General features: G+C 49.1%; 1 protein-coding gene across 1 annotated transcript; it reads right to left on the bottom strand.

Annotated features, from left to right (window-relative positions):
- Positions 1 to 4,386: 4,386 nt before the first annotated feature.
- VPS16 (vacuolar protein sorting 16 homolog (S. cerevisiae)) lies at positions 4,387 to 17,475 on the bottom strand. The gene is made up of 24 exons (XM_004687349.2): positions 17,387 to 17,475; positions 11,475 to 11,563; positions 11,170 to 11,267; positions 10,958 to 11,086; positions 10,737 to 10,881; positions 10,502 to 10,617; positions 10,283 to 10,405; positions 10,099 to 10,154; positions 9,737 to 9,826; positions 9,546 to 9,640; positions 9,364 to 9,440; positions 8,793 to 8,924; positions 8,559 to 8,686; positions 8,394 to 8,429; positions 8,131 to 8,239; positions 7,837 to 7,971; positions 7,635 to 7,743; positions 7,447 to 7,544; positions 7,270 to 7,374; positions 6,933 to 7,010; positions 6,673 to 6,842; positions 6,496 to 6,592; positions 5,750 to 5,853; positions 4,387 to 5,637 (listed from the first exon to the last, which is right to left on the bottom strand). Exons 1-24 carry the CDS (start codon positions 17,437 to 17,439, stop codon positions 5,493 to 5,495), a joined length of 2,517 nt encoding a protein of 838 aa, XP_004687406.1. The 5' UTR covers positions 17,440 to 17,475; the 3' UTR covers positions 4,387 to 5,492.
- Between the last annotated feature and the right edge of the window lie 60 nt (positions 17,476 to 17,535).

The raw sequence follows: 17,535 nt of genomic DNA, 5'->3' as shown, positions 1-17,535 counted from the left end.
TCCGAGGTGGAACGCGCGCGCGCGCGCGTCTCTGTCAGCGCCGCACTCGCCGCAGCCTCGCTCCCGGCCCGGCCTTCGCTGTAAGACACCTCCTCATTGGCCGTTCAGAGACAGGCGCTGGTTGGCCCACACAGAGCGGGCGTCTCCCGGCCCTCGCGGGCTCCGCCCTCGCGCGCCCGGGAGCTGTTGCCCCGGTTCTGAGCGGGATCGTCCGGTCTCACGCTCTCGTGGGTGACGAGATGTGCGCCCCACGCGGCCCGATCCTGGAGCTTACTGACCCCGGAAACACCGGCCGCCCGTGCGGTCCTGCCTTCACATCTGCAGTCCCAGGGGCTTGGACTGGGTCCTTCTTCCCTGTACAGAGGCGGAAACTGAGGCCTTATAAATACAAGTCACACCAATGCCTAGTGATCAAAGGTGACGAAACGCAAAAGTCGTCGATCCATTTCTCCAAACGTGCTCCATTCGGACTTCTTTGGGTTTTGCTAATTGCTGCAATGTTTTTTTAAAAATTGTCACTGGGGAGAGAGGACCCTGCCAAGTGCTTTTAAGGGGCTTGGCACAGTGGGTGCAGTCTTACAGCAAATCAGCCCACGCCTTCCTCACCTGAGCCCCAGGGAAAACACCCCCGCTTTCCAGAAGCACATACCGGGGCTGAGTCTGGCAGAGGCACTGACAGGTGGTGCTCTAGAGGGGAGGGTGTCCTTTACTTTGGACTGGTGAAGGAAAGGAGGTTTTCAAAGCAGAGGGGAGTAGATGTGTGCACCACCGGGAGATAGGGGGCTCAAACCCTCTGCCCTCACCCCCATTTTGACCCTACCTACATCTGGGTTAGCAGTTTTGGAAGGGGGGTATTGCAAAAGCAAGATGTCCCGGTGTAGCCATGGTAAAGCCCTTGGACCCTAGGGAGCTGTGCAGAAATGAGTCCCTGGGCCTCTGCAGGCTGGGGACCGATGGCACAAGCAGTGTGTGAGTGCATCTTGCTGGACCCTTCATCCCAGCCAGAGTCTGCATGCCAGGGGTGGGGGTCAGCCTGTCCTCCAGGCTCTCAGCCCTTAAATCCCCTTCTCCCATCCATAGTCCGGCATTCTGTGTGCCCCTAGGGGAAAGGCTGTAGCTGGTGGCCATTCTTCATGGTGGAAGCTGGGGCATTTTGGCACAGAAGCCCATGTCAGTTCCACAGGTTGGCAACCGCTAAACACATCCAGTCTCCACCACCAACTGTAGTTGGGGTGTCAGTTAAGGACTCTGTCCACCTACCTTCCCTTAATTTGTGGAGTATAAGAGTGTGTATGCTGATGGGAACACAGCCTGGAAGTACCCGGTAAGAGAGGCCACCCTGAGGCCCTCTGCTCCTGGCAGGGAAGTCCCTTTTTGGGTGGAAGCTGTGTTATCTTCCCCATTCATCAGAACCAACCCAAGTGTTGAAAATGAGAGGTACAAGGTACCTCTGCCTGTAGTTACTACAACCCACGGGCCCAGAAGCCACATGCTCAGACCCCATGGGCAACCAATGAGGACGGGTTCTCTCATAGGCCCCCCATTCTTGGTTCTCAAGAAGTTGAAACTCAGTCTATTGGGTATTGAATGGTTAAATGAAAATCTTGAACTCAACTGTTTAGAAACCCTAAAAAATGACTGACTGGGTAGCTGAGATAGCAGTCATCCCAAGATCAAACTCTACCAGCTTAGTTTTGCCTTGTTTACCTCTGATCTACACTAATATACTTTTTACACTAATATATGTTAATATTTTTTGGTTGACTTTTTAATAGTTTTATTTATACTATCATAAAAGGATTTAACATATATTCTAAAATGCATTAAAATAGCTATTCAAATAAAGTGTTCATCCTCTAACTTCATCAAAAGGATCCCCATGGAATCTGAGCACATTTGGAAAAATGCTGCAGTTGGGTGTGGTAGTCAGAGCCCTGGGTTTCTAGCCCCACTATTGGCTGAACCTGATTCTGTTTCTTTTCTAACACATTCATCTCCACCCCCAGACCCCATGGCAGGACTGAGAATTAGACTTATACAGCTTGGTGAGAAACCCGTTTTCAGGGAATGCCAGATCCCCTTTTCTCCATGAGACAGCTACACTGTGGTCCAAGCATTTGTGTTCAGGGGTGGCAGAACCTCAGACCAAGGAGATGCAGGGTCTTGGATGTTCTGACTTGGAGTCTCTGGGAAGTTTAGCTCAGCAACCCATACATGCCTCTGGGGTCCCATCCTTAGTTGCTCACTTGTGGAGCCCCGCCAGTCTCCCCATCCTACTTAATACCCAGCGTCTCCCCTCAGCACCACAGGGCAAACAGGTGTCTGTGAAAAGGACTGAGAGGGGAGGGGTGACAGGCTTCTGGACCAGGCCTACCCAAGTGGGAAGCTGCAGCCCTGCTCCTGGCCCTGATTTGGTCTCAGCCTACAAAAGCACACACCTACACACAGGCACTTGTCAGTCACTCCGTAGGTGCCCCAAGTTGCAGCATTCCTGAGAAAAGGATGAGAGAGGGCTAGTCATTCTCCCTCCTGGGCCTCCTTTGTCATGTAGTAAATGGAACAATGAGTCATTCACTCGACAAATACTCATTGAGTGCAGGAATAAGATAGAAAAAGGCTCCGCTCTCAGGAACTTACATTCTAGATGGGGAGACAAACAATAAGACAACATGAACAAGAAAAATTCCTAAATTCTGTAATAAAAATAAAGCAAGGCAGTGAGCTAGAAAGTTGAAGTAAGAGCCAAGTGCTTTTCCAGGTCACTGATCTACTCTCAGGGGCATTTGTCAGAGCTTTGTACCCAAGCACTGCAGCCTCTTTACCCCCAGAAAGTGGTTTCTTGTAAGAGCCTTTCCTCTGAATCTCACTCTCAGGCTGCCACTGACATCTGTAATTAGAAAAGATGCTTCCAGATTCTCAGCCCCCAGTGTCACAATCCTGGTGCAGGCTCAATCCTGGTCCAATAATTGGCTAAGACTGGTCCACCCATGCTGGTGAGCACAGGCCTGCTGTGCAAGTTGCTCAGCATTGAAGACATTTGACACTAACTAATGGAACAATTAAAGAGTTGAAAAAAAAATGCTCATTTTAAAAATCATTATTTACATATATATATATATATATATGTCAAAATTCAGCAAATACAGTACACTTGAGGTCTGGCTTATATATTATGCCTAAGAAGAAAACATTTGCAAACAATGACTAATGTCTGAAGTACTTAAAGGGAAATATACTGATGACAGTAGCTTGCTTTGAAAAGCATCAGAAACAAGATGGGTAGATGCATGAAACAGTGGTGAAATGCTGACAGTGGAACACAGGGGTGAGTACACAGGTATTCGCTGCAAAATTCTTTAGCTGTATGTTTGAATGTTTTTGTTTGTCCATTTGGAAGTTTTCATGATAAAATGTTGGAGGTAAAAATCAGTATTTAACTTTACAAAAAAGGTGTCAATGCTGCTTTTAATTTTCAAACAACTCTCCCCAGACTGTTATAGTACATACACTTTTTATGAACTAGTATTAATTTTTTTATATAAATGTCATCTGTTACTTCTCACTTATTTCTAAAACTTCACCTACAGTGTTTAATGTTGACATATCACATGACCAAACATGTGGTCGGCTACTTCGGGAACATAGATTTATTACTGCTTACCTTCTAAAAGTACTGCCCAGCCCACCTGCCCCTCCAACCCCGCCAGAGAAGGCAGACTGGCTTCCATGGTACCAATTCTTTTTACTTAGAAAAACTAGAAAAACTGGACAAAACACTTTTAAAAAGCATGGAAGAGCTACAAGGATAGCAAGGAGTCATGAGGCCAACAATGTGGGTGCAAGGTCCAGAATGATGAGCCCACCATTGGAGATCTTTCCCTCTGGGAGGTGTCTACTCATTTTAAGGCTGATAGGCTGTGTCAGATAGTGCTTCTGAAAACTAGGCACATTTCTGGTCCCACACACTCTTCCAGAGCCTTCCTAACCAACCCCCTCACCAAGAAGTGGAGTCTACTTGCGCTAAAAGTGAGTGGGGTAGGCCTATGCGACCACCTTGACAAACAGAATGGGGCAGGTATGACCCAGAGCTAGGTTAGGGAAGGCAGAATAGCTCTGCCCAGTTCCCTGGGGATGCCTGCGCTTGGGACCCGGCTGTTACCCTGAGGTGCACAGCGTGTTCTGATGAACAGTCCCAGTTAAGGATCCAGCCCACCACTAGCTTCAACTGACACTTGAGTTAGCAAGTTTTCCAGGTTCAGGCCCCAGGGTGCTAAGTCACCCCTGTACCCTTGAGATTTTCAGCTGATTCCAAATATTCCTGTTTTTTCCTGTCCACCTAGTAAGGATAACAAATGGGTGTTTTACAATTTGAGATATATATATATATATACACACACACATGCATCCCGTTAGAAGACTTTCACACTTATAGATCAGGTGAGGGAAGAAAAGAAACACCCTCAGTCTTCCTAAGTATGGCTGGCTCAAAGGTTTTAAAGAAGGAAAAGCTGGAAGCTCCAGAGGCCTCCCTCTAGCTTTGGCTTTGTCGCTCTGGGCTTTGGTTTCCTCCTTGCAGACTAAAGGGACAACAGGAGGAAAAGTCATGCCCTCTTGGGCACTGGGACTAGAAGCCACAATGTACAGAGTGCAAATGGCAGGCCAAGAAGGCAGTCTACTGATAGGGATGAAGCCTCCAGCGGGCTAAGGTGGAATCATGGGTTTGTAGTTTGCAGATTTTCTCTTCAGCTCAGAGAATGCTCAAGAATTGCTCATCAGAGCAGGTACTGTTTCTGAAGGCTCCCCCTCCAACTCACCGATGACATGCCTCCCATCATTCTTCCAGCCTTCACTGTACTGCTACATGGCTCAGGTGCCCCCTCTCAGAGGGCCCGATTTTTGTTCCAGCTGAGTCAACTCTTCTCTATCCCCACCACAGCCAAGGAGCAGCTCTGCGACCCCCGAAGGCTCAACCTAGTTTCAAAGCCCAGTTTTGCCAGTCCCCTCTTCCTTCCTTTGTAAAATGGGATCTGCTCCCTATCTCATAGGGTTGTCATGTGGAATAAATGAAACAAAAATGGTAGTGTTTAGCATGGTTCTTGAGTGTGTGTGTGTAACACTTTTCCGTGTGTTCTTGATCAGCTGGTGAGTATGTTCTGTGCTAGCTCTCCCCAAAGAGCTACATTCCTGGGTAAACCTGAGAAACTTTCCTCAATAACTGGTCAGAGGGACAGGTCTCTTAAAAAACAGCTGGAGAAGCCCCCCATCCAGCTCCAACACAAACATGTGGGATTTTGTTGTGGTATCTGGATAGTTCGGCTTCCAGTGCTTAGGCTGGAAGCATAAGACAAGCATTCTAAATGTTACTTTATTTACAACCAGACTCCCAGTCCCCATCTCAGCCTACTCCCCAACTTTAGCTCTGCAGGAGGGGGAGGATGAGCAGAGACAACCTGTCAAGCCCTGGGCTTGAGGAGATGTGCAGGATGGGCCTCTTACTTCTTCTGGGCTTGCGCCCTGGCCCGCTGAATCTTGTCGGCTGTGGCCCCATCGGTGGCTCCAGTGCAGTGGGACAATACAAGGCTCATCTCTGCCTCATTCCGGTGCTCAATAGCCACATCCGCAGCCTGAGCCACATCCCTGGAGTTTGGGCAGGAGAAATATGGTGCTGGGCTACCGAAGGGCACAAACTGCCTCTCATCAGCCCACTGGCTCAGCCACCTAGCACCCATAGGGCTTTCGGCCAACTCACCCAACAAGAAGCAAAGCCTTGACCTTCTGCTCGGGAGCCACACGGGAGGCGTACTTTTTGGCCTCATATTTATTGTGTTGCTTCATGCAGATTTCCACGAAGGGCTTAGGAGAGGGAAGGAGTGGCAGAAGAGTCCAATGGTTATATTGTCCTTATGTATTTCTTATACCCTTCAGCTTATATGACCCTCCTCCCTGCCCTTGCCCCTCACCTCCATACAATAGCTGTGAACTCAACATTCTCAGGGTAAAAATGACCTAAACTAAAGATCTGGACAGTCCTGAGGCCAAGTCTTCCCGTGGATCTAACCTCCCACCCACTGCCACCCCTCACAACAGATTAACTCCTGCTCTCTCAGGCCTGGGTTTTCTCTCCCAGCTGCACTCATTCCATTTCCGCATCACACTTCTGAACTGCCTGCCACAGAAAATAAACCCCCTCAGTAACCTCCACTGCCTCAAAAATGTGCCCACCCTGTTCCACTCCCCCTAACGAAAAAGGACTTGCCTTCAGGCACTTGGCGGCCTGAGGACTCCCCTTGGGGAAAGCAGCTCATTTCCCTCCCACTTGCCGTTGGAGGCAGACTTGGGCCCATTCTCGATGTATGGTGGCCTGCAAATGTGTGCACCCAAAACACACCCACCAGCTACGTGGGATAGCTGAAGGAATGCTGAACAGGCCATTGACCTTTCTCCAGGGCCCCTACTCTCCCCAGAGATGGGGTGAAAGAGGTGCCCCTGCCTTACCAGGTAGCCAATGGGTGATTTCTTGCTCTTAGAAAACTTTTCTAGCTCTTCCCAGTCTCCCAGATCTGCCAGGGCGGTTAGCTTTAGCCACCAGAGCCTGTAGGGAAGCGGAGGTTGGAGGTGCTGCTGGAGGAGCAGGTGATCCTAGAACTCTCAAGAACCAGGGTCCTCACCGACCTCTTGTCAGGGATGCGGAAGTCACGCGCCAGCTGCTCCGAGCGCTTACTGTGGCCGCCGAGGATGAGGGCGGTGACTGTGTCATGGAGAGACAGGTCTAGGAAGTGGCCCCCCAACTCATCTTCTAGGCGTCGCTGCAGCCGCAGAAGCCGCATTTGGTCTTCTGTGGCCTGGGAATGGTGATAAACCAGGACGGGGATGAGAACAGGATGGAAGATCAGAGAGGCGGGAGGAGATTCTTGGGAAAGAATGGGTCAAACCTTGGCTGCAAACTCATTCTTGGCCTTGTAGAAGGCATCAGCTGCTGACTGCAAAGCCGCGACACGCCCCTCGATTCGCTGTGAGGACAAGAAGGGAAGCCTGAGCTCAGCCTCCCTACCCAGGCTAATTCCTGCAACCAGGGTCTCCAAGGCCAGTCTAATCGGCTGGGTGTGCCACTCTGGCGACTGCGGTGGGAAAGGTAACTTCTCTGGTACCACCTCCCTTCTTGTCATTTCTCCTCAGACCCTCAACAATGAGGACCAGAAGGGGTATGCACCAAATATGAGGCCTAGGAGGAACCAGACCAGCAGCCCACTCGGCCTGTGGACCTCAGACCTCCTCTGCATAGCTGGCTCGGACGTGAAAGCTGCCCAGCTCCTGGTGATTGTCATCCTGGTTGTAAAGGTCCTTCAGCGTATCCAGCTCCTGATGCTTGCAGAACTGGGACAAGGACAGTCAGTCAGCAGTGCCTACACAGGAGGTACCCACCTGTACCCCACCCTCAGCATATACCTGTCTGTACAAGCTTAGGGCCATGGGCTGGTTCCGGAGGGTCATGAAAAAGTCTCCTCGGTTCAGCTCATTCTTGAGGTGCAACAACACCGTAAACACTATGGGACAATAAGGTGGGCTGTGGGTTCCAGTCCAGCACCCTGCCTAGCCAAGGGGTCCGAGTCTGCCTTCACTCAAACCCTGCTCACCCAGGTCTGTGTCCCCACTCTCGATGGCTTTGTTCAGTGCTAGTTTGCTCCTCTTCATCTTTAGGAGAAGGGGTACCTGCTCCCCAGAGCGTGGCTCATACTCCAACAGCTGAGGGAAAGGGGGAGGAAAACAGAGAGGAGTTGGTCTGCGGGCTTCTAATACCCACATCAGAGCATCTTAAGGAGGGCCAGGCTCCCACACCTTGATAGCTAGTTCTGTGCGGCCACAGCCGTAAGCCCGCGCAGCAATGTCAGAGTAAGAGACGCCAGGTGTGTCCCCCAGCTTCTGATTAATGGCCCGAGCAACATCCTCATCAGACACATCCTTCTGTTGCACCTGCAGAAGGAGAGGGGTGTGACACACACCTGGACCTTACCCGTCAACCCACTGGTACTTGAACAACCCCATCCTTTCCAACTCTACATTTCGTGTTTTCCATACCCCACAGGAGCCTGCAAGACCCCAAGTGTCCCAGATCCTGTCCTACACCCTCACCTTGTAGCAGGCCCAGTGGGCCAGGATCCTGCTGACACCTTGTACTTCAGGAAGGCGCAGGTATTCACATATCTGGATGGCTAGGGGGTATAGTCTTCGCAACACAAGCCTGGCAGGTAAGGAGGATAAAGTGCACACGGGTGAGGTGGAATAGAGAGCAGAGTGGCCTTATGTCTATCTAGATCCCAAACAAATGTGTCAAGAGGCTGTAAAGCCTGTCCACCCCCCACAGCCCACCTTACAGGACCCTTCGCTGGCTGTACCTGTCCAGCAGCACCTGGATGGTGAGCTGCTTGTATCTGTGTTTCACTCAGTTAAGGATCCAGCTGAGAATAAGCCCTATTTGCCAAGGATTTTTAGACAGAACCTTCAACACCACCCCCTTCGTTCCCCTCTCCCCTCACTATCCCCAGCATGTTTGGGGATACTGGCTATAGGTGAGAGGGATCCCAATGTGGTAGTCCCGAACAGCATTGAGCACACGAAGTTCCTGACACATGCGTACGAAGCTGTCAGGTGAAAATCTGTCCAGGAAACACTTTCCGAAGGAGGCCGCCTGAGAAGAGAAAGAGGGCAATAGAGAAAAGTGTCCCCTGCCAGCCCAGCACTCCACAAACCCCCCAGTGCCACCACCCCCTCCCAGCCCTGCTTCCCAGGCCAACCCTGAGCAGACTCTTCTGCATATCTGGCCGGTGCTCGTGTCCTGCAGCCTCGATACACTGCTGCACGGCCTGGGTCAGCTGCCCCAGCTCCTGGATCTCCCGCAGGTACTCGTCTGCCTTCTGGCTCTCTTTCTGGGGAGAAGGTGTCAGGGATATGACAGTTTGACAGAGGAAACCCCCACCTGACTTCAAGTCCCTCTGGGCTGTGGTTTAATGGGCTGTTTGGAAGGGCAGGAGAGGCCAGAGCCCAAACTCTCACAGCCCACCTGAGCTGTACCCCTCTACAAATCCCCTACTCCTGCCAACACCAGCGTAGATGCTTATGTGAGGCCTTATGACCTCTCAGGGGCAGCCCTAACTTGTGCCTGAGCAGGAGACAATGGGGGTTACTTAGCTCTCCCCATCAACAAATGGAGGAAACCATGTCCCTTTAGGTCACTGGAACAAGCTCTCCCTATCCCAGCCCAGCCCATTGCCCTGACTAAACCCATCTTCTGATAGGAAGTTCGGCCAATCAGGGGAAGGAGGAGGAAACCACCCTGAGGACTGGGGAGAAACACGGGGCCTTTACCTCATACTCCTTCTGGGCCTCTAATAGCAGTGCTCCGGGAGCCATCGAGGCAATTTTGAAGATCTCCTCACTGGCCACTGGGGAGGGAGTTGGTGAGTGGAATGGGGCAGAGCAAACCCTCAATCCCACTCTTGGCAGCTGGGGGTGAAGGAACCCCTGTCCTGGGTCATGTCTTGTCTCACCTGGAACCTCATGCAGGAACTCATGGGTGCTGCGGGAGAAGATGCGGACCCCATCCAGTTCCGGCACCAGGTAGGAGTCCTCGTCCAGCACAAACCCAAGCTTGTTAAGGCTCCAAGAACAACTGGGGGGAGGGGGGGTTTGGGCAGGTGACCCCTCTCCCACCTCCCAACAGGCAGTCTTCCAAGGATACTGGATGCTCTCGGGTGCATCGCCTACCACCATCAGTCGCCTCTCCCAGGCCACCACGACGGCCCTCTCCTTGCTGCGAGGACGGCTGCACCTGTGGGCGACACCACCACAAATACTTCTGGGGCACACACAGATGCCCGGCCTATAGCCACATCTCTCACATCACTGCCTGTCTTGCTGCCCCTTCTCCCCTTCCTGACTTGTCTGCATCCCTCCCTGTCACCTGGTGCTATCAGTCCCTGGTGCATCTGTGTTGCCCTCGAGCATGCACCGGCAGAGAAGATGCAATGTAGGTCCCGCTCGGCTTGGAGAGCAGAAAGGATGAATCAGGTATCCCACCCTCAGCAACACCCCGATACTCACCAGACCATCTGCTTTGGGGGAGCCCGGATGTTGCAGTTGAATTCACAAAGCTTCTCCTAGAAGGGTGCAGGGAATGTCACTGCCCTCTCCCAGGAGTCACCTCTCTGGTTGAAAACCCTCCCTCTGCCCCATCAGATCTTTCCTGGACAAGGCACGTAGCCCCTGTGTTGTTCCAGGACCACACCTTGAGTGATGCTGTCCCCATCCAGATGTAGCCTGTATCTGTGAAGAGTGCCAGGTGGCGGTAGGTGAAAGAGACTGCCATCTGCAGGAAACTGCTTACTCCTGGGGACAGGCCAGGGGGTGTCTGGGGCAGAGCCGGGAGGACACCAGAATTACTGACTTCTCAGCGTCTCCCCCTGCCGCCCCCAATGCCTCCATTTCATTGCATTCAGGGCCTCACCACTGTAGAGCAGGCTGCATGGTCCAAGAGGTAAAGATTGGGCCCCACAGCCAGAAGAATGTGTGCCACTCGCTCCTGGAACAGTGTGGTCCAGCAGGAGGGTGCACTCTGCAGACCTATGGCCAGGGCAGAGGACAACCTTACATGACTAGGCCCTGCAGCATCTGCTGTGTTCCCGAGGTCTAGAGCCACATCCGTGGGTACCAAATGCTGCCTAAGGGATGTCAGGTCTCACCTGGTACCTCTGGCATCCGGCGGAGTTTGAGGTCACCCACATTGGCACTGAGGGTGAAGCGGTGGGCCCCTGTGAGGATGGCCACCCCGGAACCAAACTCAGTATGGAAGATTCGGGCATCTAGAACCCGGTTCTGAAGAACTTCCTGGGGAGAGGGGCAATGGGTTGAAGGAGCCAGGCCACAGGCCCTATCCCCCTCCCCCGGTCCCTGTAGCCCATACATTGCCCATGCTGAAGTGTCTCCGGAAGTCACCATGAAGCCCATAAACCAGCACCACACCATCTTCTTGCACACAAAGCAGCTCCTCTTCAGCTGACCAGCCCAGAGACACCACAGGCCCACTCTTCCACTACAGAGGAGAGGGTGGTTTCCGAGGCTGCCCTCAGGACGCAGAAGCCCACTCCCACCCCTGGCCTGGTCAGGGACACTCACCAGTAGACTGGCCAGCGGCATGCCAGAAGCAGAGTAGATCTCTAGCACAGGCCGAATGCTGGCAGCCTTCTCCTTCTGCCATGGGTTTCTAAGCAGTGCTGCAGTTTGAGAAGAGACCATCTGTCCTAGTTCCCCACCCAGGTCCACCACACATGAAGCAGGCCTCAGGAGTACCTGAATTAAGTATCTCAAGAGGGTGGGAGAGGTAAACCAGCAAGAAAAGGCTGACTACAGTATCCCAGGGAACAAAGACCTTGAGATCATCCCATGCATCCACCACATGCAGTGGCAGAGGGGTGACGTACCAATGGGGCCCCCATAGGGTGCAGCAGCCACCAAGCAGTCCCTGAGTTCCTCCTTCAGGTCCCAGTCCATGCTGTACAGCTCATATTTCCTGTCCACAGAGAGGTGATAGCGATTAGTGTCCTCATGACCCTGAATCTAGTGGGAGTGAGCCCCAGAGAAACTCCTAAAGCCTCCATTTGTTTTCTGCAGGTAGACAAAGAAGGGCCCCATATAACCACCACCTGTGGTAGGGAGGCGGGGAGCAGCTAGACTGATGACAGGCATGCTAGGGACAGCACACAAGGGAGCTGAGGTGTTCACAGGGAAGGACGTGATCCTTAAGGCAAGCTACTGGTTAGAATAAAAGAAGTCAGTAGGGTGATCAACAAAAATCAGTATATTTTCTATAGCAATGAGTGTTCTATACCATAGCAAAAATCAATCAGAAATAGAAATTTAAAAAGATCCTCATTATGATCGCAACAAGACTTTATATCCTAAAATAAACCTGATAAAAATTTTCTAAAATAAAATCAAAATTTAGCCAAGCATGTAAAGATATGAGAAATATCTCGAAATAATCTATAAATGCTTATTCCAATAAAACTAACTCCCTAATTTTTGCGGGGAGGGCTGGAAGCACAAACTGATTCTATAATTTGTCTGGGAAAAAAAAGACCATCTGAAAGGGAAAATAATTAAGACCATTTTGAAAATATGAGATATAACAGATAGCAAATAATATATATTGATATAAACCTAAGTTAACTAAAGTGCCATTTTGGCCCAGGAATAAGGAAATAATGGATGGCAGAGAACAGAATGAAAAAGGAGGCCTGGGAGCATGTAAGGCAGACGGCGTTCCAAACTGGTGCAGACTGGCGCTTGACGTGTGGCCACATGCCGTAGGGAGAGCCACAGTGAATGATAATGTCTCTACAGTAAAATGTTTTCCAGATGGAATTCAAGATTTACATGTTAATAAAATCAACCTATTTTTACAGCCTCCAGCTAGAAGCAATTTCTAAGCATGACATAAAACCCAAAAGTCAAATAAAAAAAAATCAACAAATGGGTCCAAATTAAACCTTAAGAACTTTGGCATACTTCTACATGACAGGAATAAAACTAATACATGTTTACATTAGCTTCTGTTTGAGAAAAGAAACTCTGGAAAGATCTATAAGAATCTAGTGACTGTGGTTACTTATAGGTGCAATGAATAGGGGCAGAATTAGTAATAAGACTTTATAGGGTTTTTTTTTTAAGATTTTTAAATTATTATGCATACAAGAACTGGGGTACAGGCCAGAGGTGCAGGTGGTGAGAGGATTCACCAGAGACAGAATGGGGAATAGAACAGGCAGATCAATGAAGTACACTGCTGAGGGGAGCAGTGGGCGGATCCAGAGAGGTCTGCCATGCCATGTGGGTCACCTCCAGGGCTGGGGATCGAACTGCATTGAGGCGGCCACGACCAGCTTTGCAGTGCTGCGCTCCAACCCACTGTGCTACCAGGGAGGGCCAAGACTTTGAGTTTTTTGTTTGTTTGTTTGTTTTTTTAAAGATTTATTTATTTGTACATACAGAACTGGGGTACAGGCCAGAAGCTCAGGGGCGGCAAGAGGCTTCACCAGAGACAGAGTGGGGAACAGAACAGGCAGATCGACGAAGTACACTGCTGAGGGGAGCAGCGGGCGGGTCAGGAGAAGTCTGCCACGCCATGTGGTCACCTCCGGGGCAGGCGGGAATTGAACTCATGGGGAAGCGGTTATAGATTCTCAGTGCTGTGCTTTAACCCGCTGCGCCACCAGGGAGGGCCGACTTTGAGTTTTTAATGTGTACTCTGTCTACCCTATCATGTAACATTTTCCTACTCTACAGCTATCCTTTTATCAGTTTATTAATTTTTACTTATCAAACTTTCCCAGGTTAGATGTCCTGACTGGACCTAGACCAACAGGGAGTAGTCCTAGAAACAGACTCCTGATGATGGGACCTGGGGGCTGGTCTGGCCATGTGCTTGTGTCTGAGTGCGGGGCTGAGTTCCCTGCCAAGGGAAAATGGATGTTAGTAGCCCACTGTGTGCAGTGCAACACAGCTAATTAAGCCTGCAGTTTACAGTGGTGAAATGCCAAGTGAAACATGTGCTTTGGGAGTGACTTCTGTATTTGATCATATAATGTTGAGTACTCTTGAACATTTATTTACAAAGAGAAAATTATAAGCTTAGTTCCGTTAACTTTCAGCTCATGTCACAGTCTGAGAAGCAAGTTTCTCTAATAGCCCTAGAAGAATCTATTTAAAAAAAAAAAAGATTTATTTATTTATGCATACAGAACTGCGGTGCAAGCCAGAGGTGCAGGGGTGGTGAGAGGATTCACTAGAGACAGAATGGGGGGCAGAACAGGCAGATCCATAAAGTACACTACTGAGGGGAGCAGCAGGCGAGTCAGGAGAGGTCTGCCATGCCATGTGAATCACCACCAAGGCCAGGGATCAAACTTGCACTGAAGCAGCTGCGGCTAGCTTGCAGTGCTGCATCCTAACCCATTGCACCACCAAGGGAGGGCCCAGAATCTACTTTTTTATAGTCACATACCTGCCACTGTTAAAATCAAATATAAAACTTAATTGTGTGGGTAATTAAATGATATCAGGTGATTTCACCAGCACATCATCTCCCATGGAAAAGTTAAGGCATTGATCAGGAAAGAACGGGATCCTGAAACGGAAGGGGGCTAGCTATATCTAAATGAAACTGACCATCCTGAATCCCAAATTATTCTGAGCTTTCCTTACCAGAGGAAGTAAGTTTACCCTGTGTCAGAGGATACTGACCCACTGTGCTTGTAAACTTGGTGATAATTTCCCTCTGGGGAGATGTTCTAGAACCTACCTGCCCAGGGCTGACCTGCCTAGTGCTGACACTAAGTGGCCAACCTGCCAAAAGCAGAGACCAACACATGCCTCTGGTACGGCATCATACTGACTGATTACACTGGTCCTTTTTCATTATAGAAGGGGCAAAGATTTGTCCTCACTAGAATACAGTCACCTTCTGGTTATGGATTTGCTTCCTTCTCTCTAGGTCTTTGTTGGCACCCACTATCTGTGGACTTTCCTGCTGTTGTGGCTGTCTGTAAAGCACAGTGTCTAGTCAAAGACTTCATTTCATACCAAAAATGCACAAGTGGACTAGGTCCATGGAACCAGCTGGTCTTAACATACCCAGAAGCGGCTGGTGTGAATTTACTGATGGCTCAATCAGATTACCGACTGGGCAATAGTACCCGAAAAGGGTGGGGTTGTCTTACAGATGCAGTTTATGTTTATGCAAAGAATTTCTCATTGATAATTCTTTAAATAAAGGTGATCTACAAGGTACTACAGAATGTAGCCCTTAAGAGAACATCAACCTCATTTCTTATCCTGCCACCCCCAGTGCCTGTGGCACAGGAGCCACACTGACTGTGTAGGGTGCTCTACCTAGAAAGGCAACACTAGCTTCACTTAGGTCACTGAGAGCACCCCAGTACTTTATGCACCTTTGTTCATGCTCTCCCCACCCCACTTATTCCCTGATGGGATATTCGTATTTCCTTTACTTCTGACCTACCAGCCTGTGATTATTTTCTCCTAAACCCTATACTTTACAGTAATCATCATCATGATCAGTTTAGTGCTAAAGCACTTAGCATGAGTCCTCTGCTAGCTGTAGCTCTGTGAAGGCAAACAGGGTCCATGTTTTTTTTTTTTTATTGGTTTGTGATATGCACAGTCTGACATAGGAAGGGTTGGGCAAAATAAACTAATGGAATTAGCCCAAGTTGGGTTTTTAAGATAAAATTGGCTAGAAATATGGAGTCCCAAAAGTGGTCACTGTTCCCTTTTCTTGTCTTCCCAAGCACAGTGAGTTTTCCAGAACATTACGTCCAATGTAAAAGAATCCTGTCCTGAAGCCAGGACTCCAAATGCAATGTCTGTTGCTTGCTTATCATTCATTTACTTACTTATTTAGATCCTGGCATAAGTCATACACAAACACAAATAAAACCAAGTATTTACATTTAACACAGTTCTACTCAGGTGGGCAAGCTAGAGCACGCTATTATAATTTTCCTATTAAAAACAAACAAAACCCCAGGAAATTCCTGGTCCTATCATTAACCAGCTATGTAACCTGGCTTCCAAATCTCTCTGCCCCTGTTTCCTTATCAGTAAGATGAAGCTAGTAATGAAACCACCATCATGCGGTTGTGAGACCTGAATCAAGTTAAGTACTTATAAAGTACTTAGTGCACTGTGTATTACATAGAAAGACTCAACATCTGTTAGCAAAAATAACAAATCCTCTGTAACAAGGCTTAGTTAGATCTCTACTCCTTTCTGGCAGCATAGGTAATAGTTGGCTAGCCAAGTAAGTCATGACTATGGCATGTACTCAATACTTACATTCATTTAACAGTTCACTGGTGTATCAACAAAACTAACACTTTATATGATTAACAGAAGCTTTATGGTAATGAGATCACCCTCTCTAATTTAACAAGCCTGTGTAGACAACATGTATTTTCAAAAGACAAGTTAATATTTTTTAAAGTGTATGGTGTATGTACATACACTACTTACTTGTCAATGAACATTCCTCTTCACATTTCAACAGCTGAACAAAGTTATTTCCTATTGAAGTTACAGTAAGTTTTTTCATATTGTATAAGCATGTTTCAAAGTGGTAAGAATGATAAACAACAAAGCCAATAGATCTTTAATAATTGCCACGAGTTATGTGTTCATTTTGGCATGTCCATCTTGATGTATTAAAATTACATTGAACAGTTAAATTATATATGAATAGGAATGGGATAATTTCACTAATACAAACTGAAGTCTTATAAGACCCCAATATAAGACCCCAATACAACATCTTTGTAATCTTCAGTTGCAAAGTATTTTAAAAAGCTGTATTGTGTAACTCATGTACAGCAGGCACAATTGTAAATATGGACTGGTGACATGCAAAAAAATGCTCTGCGGACTCAAAGAATTTGGCTTAGCTGAAAAAAAAATCTTTACAAATATTACTGTGCCATACATAACAGACTTTAACACTGGGTACTGTGAGGCCCAAAAGAAAGTCCAGCTAACTACTGGAAACTGGGAAAGGTTCAGAAAAAACTCTAGGTCCTGATGGATAAGCAAGAATTCTCCAAGTAAGATAAAAGGGGAAACGGCAGTGTCCATAGAAGGAAATGCATACCCAGTGCAAGCACAGCAAGCCCAGAATCACCAGTTCTGGGGTAACTGTAACTAAAAGAGAAAATTTGGGTAAGAAAGAAGCAGATGAAGTAGCAGAGACAAATGGACTGATTTACAGATGTTCCACAAGAAGTTTGTGCTTTATCCTACAAAGAAGAGAAGCCATTGAAAAATCCTAATCAGAGTAACGACGTAAAGATTAACGGTTTAGGTCTCTGAGGTCCCCAAGAGAGCCAGAGGTCCTTCACTGAAAACTTCCCTCCTCCCCCCATCCTGGGTCAGCATTGTTACCCCAAGGGCCCCGAGATCCTGCCCTCCTGCCCTGGAAGAGCCCCCAGTGGTCGCCCTTCAGCAGCAGTTCCCGGCAGAAGACTGGACACTGTCATTCTTGGGCGGCCTCCCTCACCTGACTGCCCTTCCACGGTTGACAGCTTGGGTTTCAGTGTAAGGCTTTGCCCCTACATGTGTTATCACCTTGCTTGCTAATTTTTCTTCTCGGCTTCGAGGTGTCAGGCGGCTGTGCCTTAAGAGGTAGGCACCAGCAGAGAGCCAGCAAGGGGAGGACCCTAGTGCGCGCAGAGACGATGGAGCGCGCCGCAGTCTCCGTCCCGAATCTCGGGCGGGTGGGCCAGAGAGGCGGGGGTGGGGTGGGTAGGGGAGCAGGACAGCTCACCTGTAGAATGCAGAGTCCCCGAGCGGGTTCCAGTTCGCCGTGTAGCAGTCCATGGCTGGCGCCAGCGGCGACTGAGCAGCTAGGGGCGGACTCCAGCCTACTGCTGGTTCCAGGTCGGCACTTCCGCTTCCGCCCGTCCGGGTCACGTG

Source organism: Condylura cristata, unplaced genomic scaffold, assembly GCF_000260355.1.
Source record: "Condylura cristata isolate star-nosed mole 26May11 unplaced genomic scaffold, ConCri1.0 scaffold00022, whole genome shotgun sequence".
Taxonomy (NCBI): Eukaryota; Metazoa; Chordata; class Mammalia; order Eulipotyphla; family Talpidae; genus Condylura; species Condylura cristata.
This window is presented reverse-complemented; position numbering and strand designations above follow the sequence as displayed.